At 30.7% G+C, this 24,261-nt stretch overlaps 1 protein-coding gene across 4 annotated transcripts in view; it reads left to right on the forward strand.

Moving 5' to 3' along the window:
* The window catches only part of LOC107439128 (sodium/potassium/calcium exchanger Nckx30C-like), a 230,160-nt gene that overhangs the window by 148,953 nt on the left and 56,946 nt on the right, over positions 1-24,261 (forward strand). For all 4 annotated transcript variants that reach the window (XM_016051620.4, XM_071181363.1, XM_071181362.1 and 1 more), the window contains exon 3: positions 9,071-9,173. In XM_016051620.4, coding sequence (XP_015907106.1) covers positions 9,071-9,173 — 103 coding nt within the window. The remainder of the gene's footprint in view (positions 1-9,070; positions 9,174-24,261) is intronic.

Genomic DNA, 24,261 nt, shown 5'->3' on the forward strand with positions numbered 1-24,261 from the left:
TCTAACAGTAAAGATTTATTATGACGTTAAGTGTTAGTTTTTTAAAATCTTTCTGAAAACCAAGCGCTTTTTTATATTCGAGATAGGCTTCTTTAATTAAAGTGGTGCATTTTTTTTAGTATGATTTTTTTTATTTTCTTAAAATTGTTTTTTTCTTTTTTTAGAAGTTAACGCAAGGTTTATATTTCCGTGCGTTTAAGAAAGGGAAAAAAAAACATAGGTTCTCCGTGAGCTTTTTAACTCTAAGATTTTATAGTTTTTTCTCAAAAGTTTTCAAGTGAAAATGATAAATATTCAGTGAAGCTATTTTTTTTAAAAAAAAAGCTCACTAAGTCCTTAAAATAAGATTACGTATAAGGTAAATTAAAATGAAGTAAATAATTTTCCTTTTTCTGCACTACTTAAGCATTTATTTGAAATTTTTACTTCGTATTTCGCATAAAAAGTAAAATAAAATCTATGTAAATCATTAGTTAATGCGGTAATTTGAGTCATTCTAACATATTTAAATGTATACTTATGAATATTTTTCAAAGCTCAGTATTTTAATTTATAAATTTAGCATATTAAACAAATAAAAAAAGCTGTTTTTTAAATTTAATGCTAGATTAAACTGTGCTAGATTTAAAAATTAATTTCTATTGCTATCGAAGATAAAATGTAAAAGTATGTTTTTAAATTTTATCAGAGAGATTAAACAGCCGATCCAGATCTAATTTACTACTTTCAATGCAGAACGTAGCTTAATATTTTTGAGCCCAACTCAGAAGACGAGTGAATTCTTGGGTCAAACATTGAGCGAACTTGCTTCCATGGATATTTTTTTGATGATATTAACCCCACTGGTATGACGTAGACAAATCGCATAAACCTCCTATCATAGGCATTACATATTTCCTAACAGTTTAACTCATTTCTGAAATTTATAAACGTATTTAGTTTTTTTTCTTATAAATTATGCTAACTTGTATTCAGTCTAATCATACAACGAATTGTTATTCAAGTTAACACATAACTGGTTATTAAAATCTATATTTAATATTTTATTTTATAACCAGTGTCGAACAGCCAACCCAATTCTGAGTTGTGTCTATCAATGTTCCACTCCGTGGACTAAAATTTTTTAACCCAACTCAGAAGACAAGGGAACTTTTGGATAAAGAATTCTGATAAACTAGCCTTCGTAGAGGACATTGTAATGTAACCATCCAGCATTTGCGTTGGAGGAAACCACGAAAATCTCCCACTCTCAGTCTGATAGCAGGATGATTCTAACCCATGATCCATTCACCACGGAGGATATTTTACGGATGGATCCACTGAGGATCTAGGAACAGAATTCGTCTCAACCTGCCACCGCTGGGATTCGAAGCTGAGTAACCTCATTGGGAGGCGAACGCTCTATTCTATGAGCCACCGCGGCTCAACTTTTAGCTTAAATAGGCTTAATTTTAGCTTAAAAATATTTTTCGCAGCATTTTTTTAGGGATTTATTCTTTCGCCGAAATATTTAAAATGCATCATAAGATAGTGTGAGCAAGTAAAATAGGCATAATTTTGGCAAAACTCGTTTTCGATAAATCACCAATATTGAATTTATCTCTCTATATACACACCGAAGCGTCTCTTTGTTATCCTATTTAAGTAGACTTTTGATTTGGAAGAACAAGAGTTTTTTTAACTCCCCTGGCATATTTCTATTAACACCGTCATTGTATAAAATAAGACAAAATAAATGGATTTTATAAAAGAATAATTTCTGATGGAGTCTTTTGAAACACTTATTTGCGAAAAATCTACATACATGATTTCCAATAAAGAAATAAATTGTTTGGATTCAGATGTGGTTGTTCATGTTTTTATTGGACTTCCTTACAAAAACAGCAAAACAAGAGATAATGGAGTATCTCTTGGGTCGGGATAGCCTGGTCGGTAGGGCGCTAGGCCCATGTCCGAGAGTTCGTGGGTTCGAACCCCGCCTGCCGAGGACTCCCTGTGTAGTAAAGTGACTGATGCACATTAAATCTGTCGAGTCTCAAAAGTCCTCCATGTTCCCATAACAAATCAACACCTCTGGGGGTACTGGATTGGAGATAGATCGTTCTCTGATTCAGGTCAAAATTACGATCTGTGGATGAATGAATGGATGTATGAATGGGTCAACCCTATAAACGGGGGTGACGTTTGGTGTGGCATAAGTCGAATTCTTGGCCATAGATGGCGCCACTGAAAAACAAGAAACGCACACTCTGCCTTAAATTTGCTCGGTTTCACCAAGCAGGCTTGCTCGTGTGGCAAATGGCATTAGAAACAACAGCAACATGGAGTATCTGCAACATGGATCTTTTTAATTTTTAATGTAAGTCTTTACAGGATGACATCCCCTTTCCCCCCGATTGTAAGGAAATTGTTATATATAATTCATCTATAACTGAGAGTCTTTTAAGCCTACACTATAGTTGGTGCGATCCGTGAGCAGTCACNACAGAATTCGTCTCAACCTGCCACCGCTGGGATTCGAAGCTGAGTAACCTCATTGGGAGGCGAACGCTCTATTCTATGAGCCACCGCGGCTCAACTTTTAGCTTAAATAGGCTTAATTTTAGCTTAAAAATATTTTTCGCAGCATTTTTTTAGGGATTTATTCTTTCGCCGAAATATTTAAAATGCATCATAAGATAGTGTGGGCAAGTAAAATAGGCATAATTTTGGCAAAACTCGTTTTCGATAAATCACCAATATTGAATTTATCTCTCTATATACACACCGAAGCGTCTCTTTGTTATCCTATTTAAGTAGACTTTTGATTTGGAAGAACAAGAGTTTTTTTAACTCCCCTGGCATATTTCTATTAACACCGTCATTGTATAAAATAAGACAAAATAAATGGATTTTATAAAAGAATAATTTCTGATGGAGTCTTTTGAAACACTTATTTGCGAAAAATCTACATACATGATTTCCAATAAAGAAATAAATTGTTTGGATTCAGATGTGGTTGTTCATGTTTTTATTGGACTTCTTTACAAAAACAGCAAAACAAGAGATAATGAAGTATCACTTGGGTCAGGATAGCCTGGTCCGTAGGGCGCTGTGCCCATGTCCGAGAGTTCGTGGGTTCGAACCCCGCCTGCCGAGGACTCCCTGTGTAGTAAAGTGACTGATGCACATTAAATCTGTCGAGTTTCAAAAGTCCTCCATGTTCCCATAACAAATCAATACCTCTGGGGGTACTGGATTGGAGATAGATCGTTCTCTGATTCAGGTCAAAATTACGATCTGTGGATGAATGAATGGATGTATGAATGGGTCAACCCTATAAACGGGGGTGACGTATGGTGTGGCATAAGTCGAATTCTTGGCCATAGATGGCGCCACTGAAAAACAAGAAACGCACACTCTGCCTTAAATTTGCTCGGTTTCACCAAGCAGGCTTGATCGTGTGGCAAATGGCATTAGAAACAACAACAACAGCAACATGGAGTATCTGCAACATGGATCTTTTTAATTTTTAATGTAAGCCTTTACAGGATGACATCCCCTTTCCCCCCGATTGTAAGGAAATTGTTATATATAATTCGTCTATAACTGAGAGTATTTTAAGCCTACACTATAGTTGGTGCGATCCGTGAGCAGTCACTGCGAGCTGTATTGTTACCTAAAATTCGTCTACAACTGAGAGTCTTTTAAGCCTACACTGTAGTTGGTGCGAGACGTGAGCAGTCACTGCGAGCTGTATTGTTACCTATAATTCGTCTACAACTGAGAGTATTTATCCTCTGAGCAACCTCTCATAAAGTTGTACCAAACATGCATTTTTATGATAAAATATTCTATCGCTGAGTTTTTAAAACTTGACAAGAGCTCGAAATGCATGTTCAAGAAAAAAGGCACAGCTCGAAATGTTTGTTCAAAAAATGGATGTAGCTATTAAGAAAATGGACATATCGTTTGATTCCGTTTTTAAATCTTTTTTTCATGAGTATTATTTTTTTTAAAGTATAGACTTATGAATCCAAATAAATTTTTTATGTAATATCGTTCATTTCTATAAATCACTTGGTATATTTTCTTAAACTTGCCGTTTTTTTTTTAAAAAAAATTCTTTCAATGTCAACAGTTGTTTTCAAAAGTTTTTTACGAGTGCTATAAACTTATAATAGTGTTTAGTGAATATCAGCTGTATGAATTTCGAGTTTTAAAACTCACTTTATCTTTTAGAGTTCTAAGCACGAAGATGTCGTGAGTAATGTCAACAACTGAATGGAAATAATTCGTTTCCAGTCATGAATTATATATTTTTTTTTGCCCTTGGTATTTTAGCTCTTTAATATATTTTGCATTCTTATCATTTGTTACAAATGTTTTTTTTAAAAAGTTCCAAACAAAATTTCTGTGGAGATAGCAGACATTTTAAAACTCAATAAGCCTATTCAGTAGAAAGATTCTCAAATTTACTTACAATTTAATTATTATTCCAAATTTCATACTCCCGTTATTCCAGATGAAAAAACTCCAATACGCATTGTCCAATACAATACGTATTGGAAACTTTTACATGAATACTTACATAAATACATAAATACTTATCTACTTGGCAGCAAAACCTTTCGCAGACTTTTAAAAATTGATATACATAATGTTTAGAAGCTTTTAAAATCTTAATAGCTTTATAAATCCCGCTCTAATTGTGATTAAAGTTTCGGTTCTGTACTATTTAAAGTAGAATCAAGTGCGCAATAATTCAAACCTGTGAAATGAAAGTCACGATTTTTATGATTTTAAGATGTGAATTTCACTTGATTAAGTCAAATTTAACTAGAAAAATAGAGGCTGTACCACATAGCATTATTATAACAAATTCGAGTCCAAAATATACACAAGCAGTGCGGCGGCTAAAGGGGTATTTATTTATTGTATGTCCCCGACCCGCCCATCTATGGGCATACGGTAGAGGCATTAAAAACACAAAATTTACATCAAGTGGATGGATGGCAACAGGCCATCAGATACAAAATTTACAATACACAAGAAAGACAAAGAACAATTCATAGCGATAAAGTAAGTAAAAACTGGTTGTGTTTTGAGCAAGAGACAGCCGAATCAAAAGATCCTTATATTAGGTCTACAGACCCTTATTATGGCCGTGCCTCGCCGCCATAATAAGCCACCTCTTCGACCCTAGTGGAGACCTGATGTGTTTTTACTCCGTTAAAATAGACAACGAATGCAAAAGCAGTTCTGAAGATGTTATCGTTGTCAGTCTCCATCCCAGAGCCGTCGGTGAAAATCTCCAAACCCTGATCTTTTGGGCAATCATACCCCCAGGGCAAGGAGCGATACTTAGATGGGTGCAGTGGGGTTGGAATATCAAAAATAATATTCTGTGTAGAGAACTCTGGAAAAACATGAACCAAATCATCCGTCCTCCAACCCCATCTCATCCTTTTGATAATAATGTCCTCGAGGATCTTTAGGTGAATTGGGACAATGCCAGCCAGTATCTGTACAGCTTCAGAGCTAACTGTCGAATACGCCTTGGTGATGGTGAGTAGAGGGATCCTTTGGATAGATTTAAGTTTTTCGTTCATCCTTGTGTTATTTCTGTACCAAACACTGGCTGCATATAAAATAATACGCTCGCTTGCCTGGAGGTAGATTCGTTTAAGTATAAGTGGGCTGAGCCCCCAGGTTGCCCTAGCAACTCTCCTTATCCCCTGATTGAATCTTTGGATCTTATCTCTAGTCTCGTTAAGATGGGGGATCCACGTCAAGCCCGGGTCGAGCAGGACTCCCAAGTATTTGAGTGTTCGTGTGTTTTTAATATTACTATTATCGTTTCTGTGCAGCTTAATACAGGGAAGTCTAGCAACCTTTTTATTGGTTTTCGGGAATGTAATTAGTTGTGTCTTTTCACGACTAAATTCAAATATATTTTGCTCGGCCCAGGCTGATAAATTGATGAGGATATGAGTCACCAGGGCATCAAAATGATAGAAGATCGAGCCACCGACCAGCACGAAGACATCATCCGCGAAAGAAATTAGCTTAAAATCTAAGCAATCAAAGCCAGGGAAGTGTGTAAAATCAATACAGTCACAAAAGTTAAAAATGGTATCGATGACAATGAGCCACAAGACCGGACCCCGGGAAGAGCCCTGTGGCACACCTACATTGATTTGCTTTTCCATAACAAGCTCGCCAGAATCATCATTAAAAATAACCTTCCTAGAATTCAGAAAGCTAAAGATAGAACCCGAAATATTGTCCGGGATGCCTAGGTTATTGATATTAGCCTTAAGAACCTTCCAATCCGCTTTATTGAAAGCATTTTTGAGGCTAAAGGGGTAAAAAGGGGACACCGGGCTTCGAAAGCAAGCAAGTTCAAGAGATTCCAAATTTATGTTTATAAATTTAGTAATAGAAATCAAACTTAGCAAATGAATTCAAGAATTAAAAAATATATATATACATAAATTTTAATCTCCTTTTCCATCTCGTATATTACATTCTTTTAAAACTTTATATCATTCATGAATTTTTTAATTCCATTTATATATTAATCATATATTGTAAGAATTTTCATTCTGAAACTACGCTATACTTACCGGCAGCAGTCTATATATTTTAACAACTGTAAAGTTTTTTCTTTACGGTTTGGTACAACTGGTATGGTTAAAAGCCGTGAATCTAAAACTATACGGTTTTTCAATCGTTTACAATTACCAACTTCATAACATAAAAATAAAAATTAATAGGACGATGGAGTTAGGCTTTTTGTTAGTTAATAAACCAGCTCTATGGTGCGACTATCTATGCTTGTATAAGAGTATTGTGCTCGTATATTCCAGAGTCACCAATTAGGGAGTGCGGGACACTAAAAACAGTTCATATGTTGAATGAATGGAAGAAATATTGGTGTGTCACCGCTGGGATACGAACCCCTACTTAGGCGGTCATGAGATTAACAGATGGTCCTCTCGGCCTTAATATGACTCAACTGCAAAGAACGAAGTGGCTTCATAATGTGGGCCTAGTTGGAGCGAATGAAATTTTAATTGTTTAATCATATTAGATGAAAACAGTCAATGAACGATTGTTTCACACTATACAGCTTGAATACCATTTTTTTATGCTTATTTGACTATTTCGATTGCGTATGGTAAATTAACAATTAAAGAATTGTTACTTAAGCATTTTTTCCGAGGAATTTTAACAGCTTAGATAACTAGCGAATGAAAATATTTTTCTAAAATTTTTGTGACATTTATAATGTTTGGAAAGTAATTTCAATAAAAGAATTTTGATTTCTTGTATGTTTCAGGATTATAATTTCAAAATTTGCTCAATTTTAATGAAAAATATATTTGTAACAAAGTTATTAAGAAAGCTTACTTCAAGCGAATGAGAGTGAAATGGGTTTACATCAACAACAGAATGAAGAAAATGCATATAAATTGATCCACTTTTCTTTATATATAAATACATTTTGAAATGCTTAAAAATAGTTTGAAAGAGTACTTTATTATATATTACTTTACATATACTTCTGTATGGAAAGCTTATTTTATGAGTGAAGTTAGATTTTGTTCGATTTTATTTTTTACTTTAAAATAATCTGAACCCACATTTTTTATTACATTCTAATTCCTTGCTTACGTATTTTACTGTTGTTTAAATATATCTTCTAAGTATTATATTGTATTATTTTCTTCCAAGTATTATTTCTTCGAAGTATTATGTCTTCCAAGTATTATTGTATCTTCTAAGAATTATTTTGCTTGTTTTATTATCTTTTAAGACAAAAAGCAGTTCCGTTTTTTATAAAACCATAACTTCAAATAAAAATTATCGAAAAAAAGCAAATTTGTGAGTGTGCGCAAAAACTGGATTCGTGCCTGGGTGCTTTAAAACCTAGCAAACGCTCCTACATGTAAGAAATGTTACTAGAAGCATATTATTTTTTGCCAATCTGTGTAATCCTTGGAATCCATTTTTACCGGAACGATTTTAGAACATTTTATAACGAATCGTTCGAACGGGATGAGCGAAAAACGAAATGGAATTTTTTAATAGGTTAAGAATTAACCACTGCTTTATATTAAACTGCAAAGCTTAATATATTTTAAAGAGTGAGCAATTTAAAAATGGATAATTATTTATAAAATAAGTTGTCTAAATTTTAAGAACATCTATAAGACTTCGTAATTAATATCCATAAGGCGTTAGACTTAAAATTTGTGATACTTCTGAGTAGTTAAAACAGAGTCCTTTTCAAAAAAGAGATTCCCGAATCAAAATTACAGCATAATATGCAATTTTTAAATTCTTTTATAGCAGTATTTTGCAATTTTGCTAACTTTTTGTAGTTTTGCTCTCATAAAGTAACACTACAATACATAAAATAACACTACAATACATAAAATAACACGCATAAATATAAAATAGCAGTAATAAAAATCACAATAAGTTTTGGAAAGTTTGGTATTTAACTTTTAGTTTAAGAGTAAAAATATTCTTTAGCTTAATTGTGCTTTTTTAAATAAATATGTTTTGTAGATTAGGATTCACACATAATAATACTAGTTTAATAAACTATTATATTGTTCTACTCGCACTTTTTTGTTAATTTTTCAATACTTTTGAGTTGCTTAAGTTAAACGCTTTCAATATATAGATATGGAATAAAAAGTTCTACACAGTTTAAGAAAGTTTTGTTTACGAGTATATCATAAAATTCCTGGCTTATATCATAGTCAAACCATTTACGTTTTTTAACTAATTCCTGAATCACACATACTAACAATCGCTTTTAAGATAGATAATATCGTAAACTGAAGTCATGACCTATAGCAAGTATCTAGAATTGAACAATTGATTTGTATCTATAATTTTAATTCTAATGCGGTGAATACTGTTGTTTCTTCTTCTTGAAGATGCATCCATTGCGTCATAAATTAAGCAGAATTCGCTCTACGGATATTCAAATTAGTATGATTAATTATGATTCGGATATTTTGTAATATCTGAATAATTTAAATGATTCTATTATTTTTGTTTGTACTTATAGATGAAGAAGCGGCGGGCAAGTACTCCTATTTTGCACGCAGGAAGCAAGTTTCGCCATGGCCTATTGCAGCTCATGATTCATTCGATTGATCCATTACATGATGGTAAGTGAATAGTTTCTTGTAGCATAATATTTTAAGCGCTTTAAAAATATTAGCTCATGCAACCGACTCCCTATATAAATCGTTTAAAGATTAAAAGTTCTCTCTTTTTATTTTCTAACGCTCACTTTACTTATTTAAGCTGGGAATATATTCCTTCAGAATCTAATGTACAAGCCTTTAAAATACTATAGGTGAAAAAGATAGTTTTCAAGTATTTGTACCATATTACAATTCTGTAAAACGTATTTTAAAGCTTTAGAAATCATAATCATTATATAGTCAAACTTTCTTATGATTTTAAAAGTGTTTCATTATTGCTGTACGGAAAATATAACCTGGTTATAAAATATATTTTAAAAGATTCTTTTGATACATATCAATTTAATTCCAAACGTACATATACAACTTTTAAGTACCAATAGTAAACTATAAAAAATTATATAAAAAACATTTCATTTAATAACATTTTCAATATTGAGTTTCAGACAATCTAAATATTAGAAGAGCTTTCTTCATCACTTGTTGGTAAGAACGCGTGTTGTGTAGGTAATAAAATGTAAAGACACTCATTAATTAGTGTACTATGTACTACATGGTTGATGTAACAATGTGTAACTGCAGTTTTCCTTAATCATGTAAGTATTGACTTTCTAATGTAGTTTCCTTTCTAATAAATGGATGGCAGCACAATCCTTTCTATCTTACAACTATATAAACGAACTGTTATTAGTAAATTTTAAATAAATTGTATCTAAACTTGCTTGCTTGGTATGTAAAAGACACCATACACTTTTATGGTTTAAAATATTTGTTTAAATTCTTATTTATTTTAAATATTGCCTTGAAAACTATCATTTTCTGACACTTTTTAAATGGAGAGTTTTGTCGAGTGAAAATCATACATTGAACATATGAACATAAGTGAATATAATTAAATATTAACTTAAGCTAAACCTACTCCCGAAGAATTTGTTATTAGTAGACTGGCTTGAATTTCGTATGCACATACATTTAAATAATTAGAAAATATTTGATATTCAAATTTCCATTTACGCTTAATATTAAATAATTGAGAATGCTTTTACGGCAAATTGATCAAATATTCTCCTCTTTTGAGCAAATAGTGTATAAAATAACAGATTTAAATCAAAACGCGCTGTTTTCAGTCATCAATGCAAACAGAGATTGGGTGTTATAGTTTGTATTTGACTCAAAACAGAATAATATATAAATAATCATATTGTCTATGAATAATTACTTGATAGAGCAACTTGTATTATGTAAAATTAACAGTTATTGCTAAAATTTAGGATTGAACTAATTTTATTACTTACTGCGTTTTTATTTATTCGCCTTCGTGTGTTTTGCATAATCTTAAAATTAAAAATTTAACCACTTTCCGACTAGCTAGAGAAATAAAACTTTAATTGGACCTCTGTGCAGAATAACAATACAAGTTTCAATTGTTTTTGGTTTGAAAAATAAGCTAATTTAATGTATAGCAAATCCGAATTTATCGTCAATTGAAACTCTGACTAACTAGAGCTGTCACATTTTTCTAGAGTTGCGTTCTGAATGACAATACAAGTTTTCAATTGCTTCCTAACCTCAATAATAATTTTTTTCCTTATCCTTTTCATAGTCAATGGAAATTTTGACATATTTCCGTAACAGAAAACTTTTTTAATGAAAAAGTTCTCTTTAGAAAAAAAGCGTTTTTAAACGAACTGAAAAAGAAATTTATTTTATTTTAATTCGAGCAAAAACAAAATGCGGAGAAATACATCACTTCGAAATGAACTTCTTCGACAACCTGAAATTGCCCCAAGGTTTTGTTTTTGGTTTGACAAAAATAGAATTGTTTTTCTCCTTTTTAGTTCAATAGAAAAACGTGGTTCTTAAAATTTGTTTTTAAAATTTATTTTAATGATAATCTAAATTCTTACAAAAAATTTTACATGACTATGTTGTGCACCATCATTACCGTCATTTTACCACTTTTGATGATTTAATGTACATTCTTTATTATGAAACTACGAAACTTAATATTTTGCAAAGTTTGTGAACATTGAAAAACTCATCTACCATCTTGATGTTTTTTGAATCTTTAAAATATTGTTTGTGGATATTGTTTTTTATTAACCATATAAAAATAATATTATGAAATTCACATTTTTATGCTAGAAATAAATGTTAAAAATGAGGTTCAATAAAAAAAATGGCTACCCAAAATCGAGGTACATATAGGTATTAGATAATTATCATACAAATATTGTTTTTCGAATATTGAAATAAGTACAATTAGTGATTTTATGCCTTTTTAACGTAATATTTTATAACCTAGTTTAAGTTTTGGGACTTAGGAATCTGGAACCTAATATTGCGGTTATCTCTCAGAGACGTTCAGTTTAACTTTGAAAAAGGAAACTATTTAAATATTTTAACATTAAAGAGTTTAAATAATTGGGTAAAATTAAAGCACTTCATTTACTGACATTCATTTTTCACGAACTGCTATAAATATAAAAAAAATTAAATCTCGTAAAATAGATTTTGTGATTATAACTAGATGGTTACAAACTTTATGACTTTCATAGGTTGTTATTGTAAGAAAAGTTTTTGGCGTATCTTACCACTGCAGTTGAAATATCGAAACACTGCACACTTACGTTACAAGTAAAAACGTAAAAATTGAGGATAGTACTATAAGCTCAAGCTCGTTGTATGTTGTATAAGTTTAAAATGGTTTATGTTGTATTGTGATGGCTAAAAAATTTACAAAATCTTTTTTCGAAGTAGAAATAAAAAATATTATGAAAAATACGTTTTTTTAATACAATCATTTTACCTAACTAGTGTGCTGCGCCCCCTGCTCGACAACGCTCGCCAACCCCCGAAAATTGCTACGCAATCTTAAATGGTTTGCCTCGCAAACCAAGCTTGTTTCGCTCGCTACTAACTTGGGTACATTGCAAATGCACAAAATTCTAAGAATTCAAAACAATCATTCAAATCTATATAAAAACTTTTTTTTTAAGAAAAATTACATCTTTTTAGTAAATACTAAGTCATTAAAATAAATTTGAATTCAAATAAATGACATATAATTCGTTAAACCTATTAGAAATGTGCTATAGTATAATTCGTGATATAAATCAAAAATCGTCAAATAAATTCGTAATATATAAATTCGTGAAAAAAAGCGCTTTCGACAAAATACTAAAATAGAGATCTATCGACAAAGACTACTCACTTCTGCCTAGCTTAATAGTATGAGATTGCCGCAGCTGATGCACTCTGGTTATTTCCGTTTTAAAAAGCGCTGTATGTTGAGCTACCTCGGCTAGATTTGGCATGTGACTTTTTTATCGGCAATCATTGGTCGATTTTCTAGCGTTGCTATTCGGGGAGTTGTAATGAGGCTTTTTTTTGTCGCCATGTAAAAGAAATAGTAACGTAAACCAAACAAAGCAAATGTTGCCACCGGCGGAAAAGAAATACAGCCAAAATTTGGGAGCCACGTAAGAGAATTATATATATTAGATGTTTACAAACTTTGTGACTTTCATAGGTGTTTATCGTACCACTTCCGTTGAAATATTGTAACACTACAAACTTACGTTACAAGTAAAAACGTAAAAATTGAGGGTTGTACTATAAGCTCAAAGTTGCAATATGTTGTATAAGTTTAAAATGGTTTATGTTGTATTGTGATGGCTAAAAAATTTACAAAATCTTTTTACGAAATGGAAAAAAAGAAATATTATGAAAAATATGCCTTTTTTAATTCAATTATTTCACATAATTTTTTAAGACCAATTACAGGATTGGAAGGAAAATAGATCAAAGTTAATTCATTTTTCTCAAAACATTTTTATTTTGTGTACACCAATGAACTACAAACGTTCTAAAATCTACATCTTTAAACATGCATGGTTATGAAACTTTTGTCGGTAGTATATGCAAAAAGGAACCTTATTAGGTTATATTTTATTTTATAAACTTCAAATCTGGACTTATATCAAAATCTCCTTAATAAACTTTTACAAATTAGTCTCATTCTAGGCTATTTTAAAATGTGTCACATTTGTTTAACGACAGACCAGGAAAACTTTCTACTAACTCTTAAATTATTAAGTCATTAATGATTAGAGAAAGATCTTATTGATATGAACCTTTAACTACTTAGACACATTCAATTAAATTACAGTTATGTTGAGATGCTTATATTGTTTAACGATTAATAATTGTTTAAAAGAAACATTTTTATTATATAAATATTTTACTCTATAAATTTAAAATCCAAACTTATATCAAATTCTCCTTAATAAGCTTTTACAAATTAGTCTCATTCTAGGCTGTTTTAAAATATGTCCCACTTGTTTAACGACAGCCAAGGAAAACCTTCTACTAACAATTAAATTATTAACTCATTAATAATTAAAAAAAGATCTTAATGATATATACCTTTATCTCTTTAGACGCATTTAATTAAATTACAGTTATGTTGAGATGCTTATATTGTTTAACGATTAATAATTGTTTAAAAGAAAAAAATTTATTACAAAAATATTTTATTCTATAAATTTAAAATCCGAACTTATATCAAATTTTCCTTAATAAACTTCCACAAATTAGTCTCATTCCAGACTGCTTCAAAATGTGTCGCATTTGTTTAACGGCAGCCAAGGAAAACTTTCTAGTAACTCTTAAATTATTGAGTTATTAAAAATTGAAGAAAGATTTTAATGATATAAACTTTTATCTACTTAGGCACATTTAATTAAATTGCAGTTTTGTTGAGATACTTACATTTTTTAACGATTAATAATTATTTAAAAGAAAAATATAATGCTTGATATCCTGATGAAAGTATCCTTTATCAGTTGAAAAATAAATATTTCACTTCAAAATAGTCCAATGAAAATAAAGGTAACTTTATAAAGTTTTCTTTAAGCGATATCTTCCCCAGAAATCTTTATTTTTACAAATTTTAAACTTATTTAGCGAAATGTTTTTCTTGTTGTTGTTTTGAACTTGGCTTAATTAAGTTACATGCATCAGGTTAGTGCTTTTTTTACGATAAAAATATACTGATCAAAAAATAGTTTGAAAAAAAGTATTATTTAATACACATTAAATAAAATTCTACGGGCTGTTTCAAGAAACTTATTGAATTTAATAATTTACTCAAAAATGTAATAAAATGCTTGATTTAGCAATGATGTTGTTGAATATAAAATGCAATGCATCGATATACTTTTTTATTTATAATATATTAATCTGAAGAAAAAAAACACATATTTTATGCATTTTTGTACGACTGTCAACATTAAGCTTATTTTTTTCATTCAATAACATTCTCTAAAAATGATTTGGTGACTTTAATTTTAACACATTGGTTATTTCATCTATTTGTCATACGTCTCATTAGTCTTACGTCTACGCATAAAACTGGGGAATTTTTTTGTTTTGTTTTCTGCTGCGTGAAATTTTTATACCGATCTTTGATATTTTTACATTGCTGATTTTAAATCAGTTTCTCTCGGCAATCAACAGTTTTTTTTAAACATTTCTAGTCTACTTTCTTCTTGAAATGTACAAGTTTAAAATCGTTTTACATAACACGGTTCACATAAATGTTGCTACAAGCTTCTAGTAGACTTAGGGAATATCATCAAAATTAAAACTGAAGAGGAACCCATCCCCTGAAATGTCATCATACACCACTAGGAGATTATTATATTTTACTACCCGTTCAGAAGTACAAAAAGAAATGTTGCATAATTGAAAAGGTGTATGATGACATTTCCAGGTATGAGTTTCAATACAATTTTAATTCAGATAATATGCCCTAACTCCCATAAAAGTTTGCTGCAACATTTATCCGTGCTTCCATTACATAAAAGTTTTTAACTTGCGCATTTCGACAAAAAATGGACTGAAAATATCATTAAAAAACTAGCTTAGGGAAAAAAACCGATTGCAGATTTGAAATCAGCGATACGAAAGCACTCAGATCTGTTCAAAAAATTCTCATGCAACCGAAAACAAACAAAAAAAATAATTGTTCCCCAGTGAACACAAAAACGTTAAACTAGGCCCCGATTTCCCATACTTAAGACACTGATGCACTTAAAATTAGATCATGAGAATTCGTATTCAAATATTTAATACAGAATTTCTAATCAATTACTTAATACATAGTTTTAATACAGAATATTTTACTTTAGTCAATAAAATTTTTTAATTTCATCCAATTATATGAATTCTAATTGCTCCACAAAGGTAACTTGTTGATTTCATCAAATCACGAAGAATTGCCGAAAACATAATAGATCATATAGCATAACAAGCTATAGCATTATTGCTATGAATATAGCAAAGCATGATAGTGAAAATACAAAACGATTAACTCGTTCTTGTAGCCCAAAACAAAATAGTTCTTTGGAAAAAATATTTATAAACTGCAGCAATGTATCCCTGCTATGTGGAAGAATTTATTGGTACTATTGTTCCTGTCCACAGATGTGACCTATTACTTTGGGTACAACTAATTTGAAGATAAAAGTACATTTAAGTTTGAAATAAAGTTTTTTTTAATAAAGTTTTTTTAAAGTTTTTAAGTACATCAGTACTCTTGATATATTTATTATATTATCAAAAGAGTTATTTATTGGGACATTATTAAATAGGGTATTTTTTAATTGTAACCCTGGACATTTGGTAAACAGTAAGGGGTGACAATTAATAGACCTGACTAATCACTATCTTTAGACTATCTTTAAACAATAAATTATTATATTTTTAATGAACCGTTTCTATATATTCAACAAGTTTAAGTTTTATTACGGCTTATAAATTACTTAGACTAATTGTACCTATTGTCTTTAACTTTTATTTTGAATATCTGTTAGTAGAAATTCTGACTTTTCTGAGAATAGTTCTTGAATCAAATATTCATCCATTTTAAAAATATGGTTTGTATGAATTGATTGTGATTTTACACTATTGATTTAGTTGTTTAATTATATAAAACAGACTAAGACTAAATAAACATAAATAATTACTCTAAAAAAATAAAGGAATTTTTATTTCATTAATTTAACATTACTTTTAATATATATTTTTTTTATAATTATACTATACATAATTCCAAACATCCAAGAAATATGTATGTAATCATGCTTAATAACATCGCTTATCTGAAAAATTTACAAGATACTTAAAACATGAAGGATTGGAGACCATAATGATTTGTGAAATAACTGGAAAAATTGTATCATAAATATCATAAATATTCATAAGCAAAGCATCGGTTATTTTGTCAGGATTTTTCATTTCTCTTTACACTTCTACAACACTCTGGCAAGAATACGTTTTTTTCGATGCTAACGCGCATTTCCGATAACAACGAAAGAAATCTCATTTCATTCGCCGCTAGTAATACATAAACTAATTAAACTTCTTCAAGAAGTATCACGTGTTCGCTGTTATTTGGGATAAAGCAGAACATGTTCTGACTGTGCATTCGATTTTTGAATGAACACTACGCGCATGCACTGACGAGAAAATTCATTCTTATGATTCTTAGAGTCTTAAAGAAAGTATGTCTGCTCTAATCCTAAAGAGATTTATTTAACGAAAATAAAAGAATATTTAAGTAGAAGGAGAATTCTCATGTTGAAATGACAACATATTGAAATTACGGTTGTTTAAAAACCCACATGAAAAGGACCGTAAAAACGAAAAAATAACCGTAAAAAAATGGTTGGAAAATAATCTAACGACTTAAAATTATTCGTCTTAACCACTTGAAATTATTCGTATCAACCTAGGAAGAAAATCCTCTTCAATGCTCTTTTTACCAAGAATATAAAACACAATTTGAGTGCCTTATTAAATTCGAAGATAAACATCAATTTTAAACTATATACCACAAAACTATAAAACTCGTCTGAATTTTGAAACCGTGAAATGTTTCAAATATTTCAAACAGTTTTAAACCTTTAAAAAAAGATGCTATTTTGGTAGGTTTTTTTTATTTAGATAAAAGTTGTTTAAACATCTGACTAATAATTCTGTATGAGTTTTTTATGTTTTTCTGCATATTTTATTTTATAATTGGCGTTGAAAAGCCGATCCAATTCTGAGTTCACGACTATCAGTGTTCTCCACCGTAGCCTTGTAATTTTGAACCAGATCCTGAAAACCACCAACGATTTGCCTAATGGCAAAGGGATTCTAACCCATGATACGTCTTCCAGTTTGGATAATTTTGCGTCAGCACTGTGATCGATGCGAATCGGGATTGATTTCATATGGACCAGCCACCGCTGAGATTCGATCCTGGGTTTACCTCAATGGGAGGTGAACACTCTATCCCCTGAGTCACCAAGGCTCCATCTACCATAGCCACTTTTCATTTAACGAAAAATTATACTCTAAACGCTTTTTATTTCTTTACAAAATATAAATAAATATTATGGATTTTCTTCATGCTTAAATTTTGCTCCATTTCCATAATCACTGTGCAGGGTGCTGGCAAATGTTAATTGACTTATCATGACTAACTGTTACGAGCTCTCAATGGAAATAAAAATAGAATATTACTCGCGTAAAAACATTATTCCATATGACGTGAAAAACTTTCTGAGAACAACATGTGTTCTAATACGAGCACATTTAATGTGAACAACACATAATTCATCTCTGCGTATCATAAACATTAAATCGCGTGTTTATCTGCAATGATGTGCAGACCTAAACAATTTAAACATAAAATTTAGTTCTTGAAGAATATTTTTCTATTTGTGAAAGGCCCCCTTTTCTTGACTGCGTCACGTAATAATAACCTTGAAACGTCCCTACACTCACCCGGATACAAAGGAGCACACGAAACCAATGATGCCAAAGTATTCGTGACAAATGAAAGAAATCTTTTCCTCGGAGCTTAAACAACCCCCATCGTACACACTTCCTTTTAGCACGAAGGAATATCTTAGTAAAAGTTTTAAGAGATGGAGTTTTTAAATATAAAGAAATCAGAGAGACACGAACTTGTGCATCTTGACAGTGGCCATTTGTTTAAAAATTTTCGGCTTTTGGCATTCTCCGCAGTGCATTTATTTTTCAGTAGTTGGGCTCGAGAATGAAATATTAATATTAAAACTATGTGAAATATTTTACTGATTTTTGAAAGTAAATATAGGAAACTAAAAGTTATTTTTTAAAAGGTTTTTAGTTTGTTTAAAAGTTTGAGAACTCCTGTAACAAGTATTGATTTAGTATATTCTAGCTAAAACATCGACGGGTTTACTTATTTATTTCTAATAAATAAATTTACTTGCCGTTTAAAGTTCAATGACTGTTAACTGACATTGCATATGTTGTTTTGTGTGAATGGAACACTCTGTTTCTTAAACGGTCTCTATTTTTTAATTAAAATTGTCAATAATAGTGTCTGACCGAGAACAAAATATCGCATACATCAAATAGTACACGAGCACAGGTGATGGACATAATCTAAATATGTAATTGAACTTGAATTCAGGTGTGATTCAAGAAAGATATTGTGTCAGTACTGAGCGACCGTAAAGAAAGAAGAGTCTCAAGCTTCAGACAGTAAACATGGTGGTGATCGCTATGTAAAAAAGTGATTTCTCCAGTTGTTAGGTATGACTTACAAAAGATAACGTCTCTGTACTTTTTTCCCGACCGTCGAAAGAAGAGTCGTAGAACTTAAACAGAAGACTAGTTAGTTTCAGATGTTATGCAAAAATATAACCCATGACCATTCATTGGCTTTAAATATGACTCCATAAAGATAAAGATCCTGTCTCAGTACTGCCCGACTATCAAAAGAATAGCCATGGACTTAAGACAGTAGACTAGTTCGTTGTTTATGATATAAACATGTGATTCAACTGATTTAAGTATAACATCGTGAAAATAATGTCTTAATACTGTCTTACCATCAAAGGTGAACTCCCAGATTTCAGGCAATGGACTAGTTGGTGACGTTTGTCTGATTTTGCATTCATATCAAGGAAAAGGGAACTTTCGGAGTTTATCTATCGACTTATACTTCATTTAAGCTTTCTACTCAATCTTCCTTAGTCTCTAGAACATTGTCATTATGATCCTAAAGAAGATAATTGAACTGACCTGTATTAAACATCTGGCCACCTAATGCCGCTTGCGGCTCTTTTCTCGCTCCTCTTTAACTTGCACTTTGTCGTATTAAATCGCAGATAATTATGTGGTGGTACTAGATAATTATGTGGTATTAAAAGTATATTTAGAAAAGTATTTTACTATAAACTTGGTAGCAATTTAAAACTAAAATGGGATCATAGCGAATTTGTTTGTCTTCTATATTGGCATGGTTTAAAACTCAGTGTGCGCAATATTTTTAAACAGATGTTGTCTTATTTTTTATGAATGAAATTATCATTCTTATACGGTGATTAAACATTTTGAGTTCGGGTTTTCAATAATATTTTGTGACCTTTTCTTCCTTCAATTTAATTAATCAATAACTTCTTTAAAATTGTCTACATAAACTGTTTTCTTTTAATCTTAATAACTTATCGCGTGTTTGTTTTCAATGCTTACTATAACCAAAAAAAAGTTTACTTCCGGTTTATATACGGTACAAATTAACTTTAGAATTACATTTTCTTCACGCATTATCTTCTAAAATTACTTAATATCTACATTAAAGAAAAAACATTATTGATGTTCTCGCTCAAAAAAAAAAATGAAAATAACTATTAAAATATTTGTAAAACAATAACAATATTTGGAATATATAAAAAAATCAGCAAAAAAAAAACATTGTCTTAAATTCAAAAAATAAATAAATTTAAGGCTGTGTTGGAATCAAAGACATGACACCATCAGGACTATTTTTGCTGACGTGTCAAAAGTTTTTTTTTAATCATTAAGCTACTCTCATGAAGTTCTCATTCCGAAAATACTTGGAGATTTTTTTTTCTTTCAAAAATTGTGCAATGATAGGATTTTTCTTTCCACTGGGAAATGATTTTTCATTTTTTTCCCCATTTAATAATGTTTTTTCGTGTTAGATCTCATTTTTCTGTTTGAATGGAAATACAGGTGCTTCTTTATTATTTTTTTTATCAGAAGGATTTGGTAATTCTGATGAACCTTGACAAAATTGTTGTAGATATAGCAAATAGACAATTAATCGATATAATCCAGCCATAACGTATTTTTCCAATCCTTCTAAGAAGAGTTAAAAGCTTCGAAACGCCCATCAAAAACATATTAAAAACTGTATTAATAACAACTCTTGATCTTATTAAACTCCATAGATTGATGTCAGAATATTCCACCCTGTTGTACACAACAATTATTTGTAATTTTATTAAAATTATATAATCAAAAACCTAAGCATAATCAGTTTAAGTAACATCGAATTCATAAAGCAGAAATTACTAATAGCTCGTAGCAAATTGGTTGAAGTAGAACTCTTCAAATTTTAAAGTAAGAGTCCGTGGATACGAAACAATCATTCATAAAATTAAAAAAAAAAGATTATTTTTATCGTCATAGATTTTCTATTACTTAAAGTAGGATACAAGATAAAAAATTAAACTGTTGAAAGAATTTATTACCTTTTTTTCAACTATCTCGAACGTAAGGAACATGGCGTTAACCATAGCAACCATCCTTTAGAAAGTTATGATTATTTGCTTTTCTGTTTTTAATGCATTTTATAAATCTATTTTCCTAAAAGATAAAACGAAACTTTGATTTTATATTATTAGATTTTATAAAAGATTTTACTAATGGATACTAGAATATGAAGAGAATTTAAAGTGTGATTATTAAGTGTAAGATCGCTTTATGGTTTGACCCTTTTAATGTAAAAAATATAGTTCAAATATTTAAACATAAATCTGTAATCATTAATTCCGATATTTATGCAATCAATTAAAAATTAATAAAAGGCTTCACCTGTTTTAATTTATTATTGTAAAACAATATTATACCTAATTAAGGCTTCGTGTTCATCATCTGAGTATTTAATTCGCAGTTTATTCTACATTTTTTGGAGAAAAATATTATTTACAGTGCTATTAATAATTAGAAATAAATTTACTTAAATGTCTAGCTAATGCTAGTAGTATAAAAAGCACTATATTGTAAGAAGTATTATTGTCTGTAATACGATCCATTCCATTTTCTATATTGTAAAATATTTCGGATCAAATTACAATAGAACGCTGAGTCCATGAAATCTTTAAAAATCTTTAATGTAAGTTTCTAAAAATGTTGTTTTGATATTTCAGAAGTCATTAAACTACTCTAATACTTTAATATTAAAGCTCCAAAATCGTATTATCCCTGTTTTTGAGTTAATAAAAAAGTACATAACTTTAAATCTGTTCCATTAGAATTTTCGTTTGATAGAAAAATCAATATATGCTTCGAAAAGTTTTCCGCAATTCATCACCAATTTAGCTGCTTTTGAAAGCTGAAAAGCTTGTAAGAAAAGAAAAATATTTTATTAATCCTTCAACGTTGCCATCGTGGGAGAAAATCCAATAAGATTATCATGTTTTCACACATAAAGAAGCAAATTCATCGTTCAGTATAACAGTTGCCAACGCTGAAAATAAAATTGCTCTCTGTATTTTCTTAAATCGTTAAATCAGGGTGCAGTAGTTTACCTTTCAGACTTTCTTACGTTTAGCAAAGGTTACCTTTAAATCTCTAGGCAACCTGGCATGGGTTGTTGGAAGTTAAGTAATTAATCGCCTTGCATTTTGTTTTTAAATCAAGGATAAAGAATAAAAAACTGATTGAAATTTTAGTTATTAATCAATGCAGGATGGTACTTTTCAGCTAGACATAATTGTATGAACATAATTTTCAAATGAAATTGCTCACATTTTTTAATAAAAAATCAATATTTAATAATGCAGGATGAAAGTTAAAAGTCTAGATATGATGTAAAATTTCGATGTTAAATATTATTTCAATCTTTTTTAATGTTAAGTACAGGTTTATAAGATGTAATTTGATAAATTAAATTGGAAAAAAAAGACAAAAACATAATGACTGGAGCATAGTAGAAAATGGATACTTAAATTTCCCAAAACTTCCTTCGTTTTTGTTTAAAAAAATTTCCTGGTATATGCTCCAAGCTAAAACTTCGTCAAAGTGACGAAAAAACTATCTTCATTTCTTCGAAGAAACGAATTGCGTCAAAATTAGGAAATATTCCGCCATTCTATTTTTTTCTCTAAAATAAATGAAACCTTATAGCGCGTAATATATCAAAGTTGATTAATAATCACTTTATCGTGGGCACCATATTGGTGGATCAATGTTACCAAAACAACACAGAAGGACAGATAGAACAGAGCGATGAATTACACATATGACCGAAACGCGATTCGAAACCTGGATCTACCTGGTACAAGGCAACTTCTTGACCATCTTACAGGCAGGTTGGTTTGTTTCGTCACTGTATTTTCGATGTCTAGTTTTCATTCTAATTTCATCATTCTAGTTAACAACCTCCCACAATGCACCACGATGGGATACCGAGTTGAGAAAACACTTTTGTTATACATTTGAGATTACTTCTATAGATATACTTCTGATAAAAATAATCAAGTGATTTCGCGATGAACTGATTCTCAAACTTAACGAAATATAGCTCAAGGGTTGCTAAATCGTCAAACGGAGAATTTTATTTTTGAAAGCTAACGTAGTTCCGAGTGTAAACTTATGTTTTTTTTCTTTCTTTTTTTAATCTTTTTTTCTTTATGAATACAAAAACCTGTTTATTTTCGAAAATATTTACTACATTTTCGTACAATCCAGCAATCATGTGCCAATGAGGCACATGATTGCGGATATGATAGCTTTTCGTTACGCAAGGAGTTCATCTCGTGATAGTCAGTAGACACTAAGACATACTTTGCCTGTTCATGCCATACCAGTTTTCACCTCGACTTTGAAACTAAATCCTTTTACATTAAACCGTAGTCACGAAGTTAAATTACTTTCTATTTAACTACAGTCACCAAGCTGAATTATTTTCTATTAAACCGTAGTCACTAAAAATAATCATTTTCTATTAAACCGTAGACGTGAAGTTTGATCATTTTCTGTTAAACCGTAGTCGCGAAACTGAATAATTTTCCATTAAACTGCAGTCGAGTAGATGACTCACTTTCGAGTAAACACCTTTTACTGTTTCAAAGAAACATAACATACATGGACTGTAAGCAGGACATGGCACCCATTGATTCTCTGATTTGAAAGAACAATCCACCGGAAGATGAATCAGTTCCAACCACAAAATAAAATGTGAAATGAACACTTTCTCTAAGGCATGGTAGGAAGCTGGCATGATATAAGCATGCAAAATTGTCACAATGCATACAAGAATGCCTATGCCAAAATGAAAATTATGTAGAAAAATAGACAAAGGATGATGTAGTATGCTTCAATTATATAAGATGTGAAAACTTAAAATGTTGTAAATGTTACACCAAATAAGCAGTTTAATTGCATTTAAAAAAAAAAGAGAATGAAAAAAGAGAGAACTTACTTTTGGAACTGCCACCTTATCCAACTCCACTTAAAGGCAAATGGTTATTAACGGTAGCTTAGAAGATAAAGCTTTCGCCTCCCAATGAGATGACCCAGGTTTGAAACCCAGTGGTGGCTGGTTGGAATTCCGCTCTGCGCTGGTTGGAGTTCTGTTTACAAACTCCACTCTCGTCTCGCTCTACTTACCGTGCGGACGTAAAATGTTTTCAGTGGTAGGCTGTTTATGGGTGAGAATTCCCTGAATCCTGCTAACTGTAAGAGGTTTTCGTGGTTTTCCCCTCCATGAAACTCTAATGCTGTTAAATTCCATGAAAAAAGTTCGCCAAGACGGGTAGTTTATCCAAGAGTTTCCTTGTTCAAAATTACACGCCTACAGAGTTGAACATTGATAGTCGTAATTTCAGAATCCGGTCGATTGCTCAACACGGGTTATAAAGTTTGAAACAAAATAATTATTAACCCTAATTATTTAATTGGAATTAACTTAATG

Source organism: Parasteatoda tepidariorum, chromosome 5 (genome assembly GCF_043381705.1).
Source record: "Parasteatoda tepidariorum isolate YZ-2023 chromosome 5, CAS_Ptep_4.0, whole genome shotgun sequence".
In the NCBI taxonomy this organism is placed as follows: domain Eukaryota; kingdom Metazoa; phylum Arthropoda; class Arachnida; order Araneae; family Theridiidae; genus Parasteatoda; species Parasteatoda tepidariorum.